Source organism: Glycine max, chromosome 13 (assembly GCF_000004515.6).
Source record: "Glycine max cultivar Williams 82 chromosome 13, Glycine_max_v4.0, whole genome shotgun sequence".
Classification (NCBI taxonomy): Eukaryota; Viridiplantae; Streptophyta; class Magnoliopsida; order Fabales; family Fabaceae; genus Glycine; species Glycine max.
In genome coordinates this window covers 1,535,778-1,540,832 of record NC_038249.2, presented here as the reverse complement: position 1 = coordinate 1,540,832, position 5,055 = coordinate 1,535,778, and the positions used below count along the sequence as shown (strand labels likewise).

The following is a 5,055-nucleotide window of genomic DNA, read 5'->3' as shown; positions in this document are numbered from 1 at the left end:
ATTCATGTATAGTATTGTTGTGACTTGTGGTCCACTTTAGTAAGACTAATTTAAAAGGTTGTTGAAACTTTTATGAATCTATTACTGTGGATTGAGTTGGGTTGACATGTCAAATTATTTTTGAAAGTTTAATTACTGAATTGAAGTTAAGATACTCATTTTTTGCTTAATAATAACATGGTATTTCATGAACAACTCGAATGTAAAAAGATATATATTGAGAGTTTATCTAAAGTTTAAGTTAATGGAATGTAGCACGAACAATCAAAACCTATTAATAAGGTATAATTTAAAATAAAACTATAATTTATAATACAAATATCTAAGACCATTTATATAGTCTTTTAATCATTTAATTTTAAGAGCATATTTGGGTTTTCCCAAGCCTATCCTAAGTGAACCTGACAACAATGATAAGATGGGCCTAGAAAGGCCTAAATAAGTAGCATTTATAGATAAGACAATTTAGATATTATCCTTTGATAATATTTAGTTTTATTTTATTTTCCTAAACTTAATAGATTATGTCACTTGTATGGTTAATATTCTTTATAAAATCCTATTTAACATAGGGTGTGCACTGTTTAAGGAAATCATGAATGAAGAATATCAATTTTTTGTTTATCATTTTTAGTTGTAGAATGTTAGGAGTAGAGTAATGTAATCTTTGCATCATAATAATGGTGCTTTCATCACCTTACTCCCCTCCCACACCATCTGGAAAAAAAATTTCCCACCACCAAACAACCACCATCGTCCCACCCCTTTGCCTAAATACCTCACCCTTTTCTAGCATACTCATCTACCTTTCTCTCATCATCCAACCCTTTCTCTTATTGCCCATATGTCCACCTCAAACATTTTCCTTATCCCTATGCCCACACAGCGGTGCAAACACCATCATCGTTGTTGCACATAACGGACAACCACCACCTAGAATTCCATTTTCCTTAGTTATTGCGACACCCCAACCACCATTGTCCCAACCACTATCTTTATTCAATTGTTACTAGAACCCATCTACTTCGCTTTAGTGCCTACAACAACAGCAATCGTCACCGCCCCAACCATCATTGCCTCCACAACTGCCATGTCATCACACCTAGCAACTCCACACCACCAATCACAAGCCTATTGGTTCTCATTTCCCTCCCTTTTTAGACCCCTTCTCCTCCACCGCCACTGCCAATGTCTGCCACCACCACAAATGCCACCATCACTAAACATTTCCCCTTTTCTGTCAAATCCCCCACAAAGCATTTTGACATCATTCTCTTTATTTATGCAAATTGTTCCTTGTCAACCATTGCAATCTCCACCACTAGTTGCCATTTACCCCATAAAACAACAAGTTCAATGTGCCCTTTTCATTTTATCATCACTATTTGATGTTTACTCATCCATAACTTCCAAAATCCATACTCCAATTGCTAGAAAGAATGCAAAACATTCAACATTAGGATTTGTGAGATCGACATTGTTTTCCTCCTTCCCTAACTCATTCCATTGCCACCATCATCTACCACAAACCCATCAATGCCACCTTTGTTTACCACCACACATTTGTTCCCTATGTCATTGCCTCGCTTTGCAAGGTCATACACAACATCATCGAGGTCGGTTCCACCAAATTACTTGTCTTCACAGAGATCATGCTTCTCTTCCTTACACACTTTGTGTTTGCGCACCCCTTATAGCTCAATACCCTTCTCTTGTGCTTAAGAGAAACCACCAAGGCTGCAATCGCATTCGCCGACATTGTCACTTGTTTTTTCCCTCCCGAGCCCACTCTATGTTGTCGTTGTTGTTGTCTTTCTCCATACACTTGTCCACAGTGCTGACGAGACCAAGTTCATGTTGTTCATGGAAGCTACGTTTTCCATCATCTCTTCCATGCAACCCTCGTGGTGCCTAAGCTCATCATCACACAAACGATGGAAATCGCTATCACCACCGTTGCATGCAATTATGTCTCCAAACTTTAATATGAGACACCTTCAACAAGACCCAACATTTAATTTTCCCACATCACCACTGTTGATTCAATTTGCTGCATTTTTAATCAATCATTCCAAATCCACATGTTGCCCCAAAGTGCACAAACCCAACCCCACTTTCTCTTGATTCCTATGCGCCCCTATTTTTTGTTTTTGTGACTGTTAGTAACTGCACAATCAATGCCCAAAATACTCCCTCATCCCACCCTTCTACTTTTTCCTATCTTTTATTCTAAACCATTGGATATAATATTTTTTGAATCTTTCAATCTCAGCCTTCCATTCAAACATATGTTGCACCTTTCATGCGTTGAATTTTCAATGCCTATCTCTAACCCCTCTAAACCATCCCCTACACCACCTTACAACATTTCCAAAGCCCAAATTCTCACTACCTCTTTTTTTTACCCAACCCAAAACCCACATAGCAACTCCACCAACTCCAATCGAAGACTACTGTTACTAGTACCAACTTTGCTAATGGAACTACTAGCCATAGAAAAATGACCATCCCACCCTTTTAACTTTCTTATACACCCCTGACTCTTCTCCCTTCCTCTCTCAATCCTCCATCATGACACCCCCACCATTTTCATTCGTCTCTCACATTATTTTCTCTTTTCTATATTTGGTTGGACATATCTAAGACGTGGTAAGGTTTGTTTTACCTAATAAAATCGTGATTTGGTTAGCAAAATACACAATGGAATCATGTTTCCATTGTGTAAAAAGGAGTGCATAAAAATACACAACCTATATGTGATTTTATTGTGTAATATTGCCAACAGAATCATGTTTTCATTGTGTAATTTTTTTAATTTGCACTCTCTCTTACACAACGGAAACATGATTTTGTTGCACTAAATTTTTGTGAAAAAATAATAATTAATTTAGATATAAGTTAGATTTTATTTAAATTAATTATGATAAAAATTATATTAATGATGACACATTATCTTTTTTAATAGTAATCAAATTAATTGATATAAATTATTATTTTTTATTTAAATTTAAATTAATGATGACATAAGTTATCATTTTTAATTGTTATCAAATTAATTATGATAAAATTAATATCATGAATTGATTTGATTAATATTAGTAAAGGTAATTCATGTAATAAATTAATTAAGTTACATTTATAAATGGTAACTTATATCCAATTAATTTAATTTTAATTAAAAAAAAGATATTGATTACTATTAAAAAATAATAAATTATATCACAATTAATTTGATTGCTTTAAAAAGGTAACTTTCATTTATAATTAATTTAAAAAATTATTAAAATACACAACAAGATCATGTTTCGTTGTGTAAAAAGGAGTGTAAAAGAATATACAATAGAAACATGATTTTGTTGAAAAAAAAATACACAATAGAATCACATTTTTGTTGTATATTTTAGTACATAATTTTTTACACAACAAAACATGATTCCATTGATATTTTAGCAACAAAATCATGATTCCATGAAAATAGTATTTTCAAGGAAAAAAATACTTAAAACCCATGTGGATAGTGTCAATAGCAATGTTGTTGGTGTCAATAGTAGCTCCCATTCCAATCACGTGCAATTGTTTTTTCCAAACTCATCCATGATTCATACCATTTACATTCCTTTTCTACAACCATAAAGAAAAGCCTAAGTACGTCCAATCTCATTTTGTTAACGACCTTGAGGGTAAGGTCCACTGAACCCAACAACAATGATAGGATGAACCTAAAATGGCACAAATAGGCAGCTTTTATAGCAAAGATAATTTAGATGCTATCCTTTAATAATATTTAGTTTTTTCTATTTTTCTAAAATTACTGGATTATGTAACTTGTATGGTTGGTATTCTTTGTAAAACTCTACTTAATATAGGGTATGCATGGTGTAAGAAATCATTTTAGCCTAAAAAATGTCATTTTTACCTGGAAAAAACAACAATTGTTGTGGATGCTCTCTCAAGGCAGTTTTCTGATGATGCATTGCTCTTTTCTGTAACTTCCTCCCCTGTCCCTTCCTTGCTGGACACCATTAGAAATCATTATGCTCATGAGCCTTATGGTCAACTCTTGTTGCAACAATACTCCACAGATCCAAACAAGACTATTCATTCCAGGGTCTAAGATGGGCTTATTCTAGTCAAAGATTGTATCCTTGTTCTACTCATTATTGATCTCTGCCACCAACTCCCCTTGAATATCATGCCACCCCTATGTCAGGGCCTTCTGGCCTGAAACTCACTTTGGCAAAACTAGTTGCTTCATTTTTATTGTCTGGTTCATACATTGATGCCAAAAACTTTGTCAAAAATTACTCAGTTTGCCAACAAAATAAGTACCTACCACAAAAGAAATCGGGATTACTACAACCTTTTTCTATTCCAAATAGAGTATGGGAAGAACTGACAGAGGATTTTGTCACTCGCCCTCCTTCTTTTGGACACACGATGGTGTGGTTTGTTTGTGATAGGCTCAACAAGTCAGTGCATCTTATCGGCCTTCCTTCCAAGTTTGCTTCCCCTGACTTGGCTTCCTGTTTTTCAATAAAGATTTGGCATCTCCATGGTATACCAAAAACCATCACCTTTGACTGGGATTCCATCTTTCTCAGTTTCTTTTGGCAAAAGCTTGCCAAGCGGTACTTTGACCCTTATGAGGTGTTTCATCGTTACATATGAGCTACGTCTTCTATAGAGCTCATGCATTCATCTTATGGTTCACATCTCCCATCTGCGTTGTTATCATGTACAGTCTCTTCATCTCCTACCTTCATTAGAGAACTCACCCTCACCTAAGGACCTTGTTTCCCTTACCTCTACGAGACCTTTTTCCCTTCCTCAACTACAACCACTTTTCCCTCTCACTCTTATTCCAAACCCTCAGATTCTCATACCAATAGTCAAATGCATAAACCCACCTCACCCCAAACATCCAAATACAACCTACCCTCATCAATGCACCAGTCCAGTCCACGTGTCCAACTCCCATTTGATAGCCCACCCCCAGCGGCTATCTCTCCCTAATCCCAACACCCAAGACTTCGACTGTCAGATTCCAAACATAAC

At 35.6% G+C, this 5,055-nt stretch overlaps 1 protein-coding gene across 1 annotated transcript; it reads left to right on the top strand.

Annotated features, from left to right (window-relative positions):
- Positions 1-4,203: 4,203 nt before the first annotated feature.
- On the top strand, positions 4,204-4,668 carry LOC106795566 (uncharacterized). Its single transcript, XM_014766163.1, has one exon. It carries the CDS (start codon positions 4,204-4,206, stop codon positions 4,666-4,668), a length of 465 nt encoding a protein of 154 aa, XP_014621649.1.
- Positions 4,669-5,055: the final 387 nt, after the last annotated feature.

What these genes read in the sequence shown, in the direction of transcription:
- LOC106795566 (XM_014766163.1), top strand. Translation starts at nt 4,204, where the DNA reads ATGTCAGGGCCTTCTGGCCTGAAACTCACTTTGGCAAAACTAGTTGCT.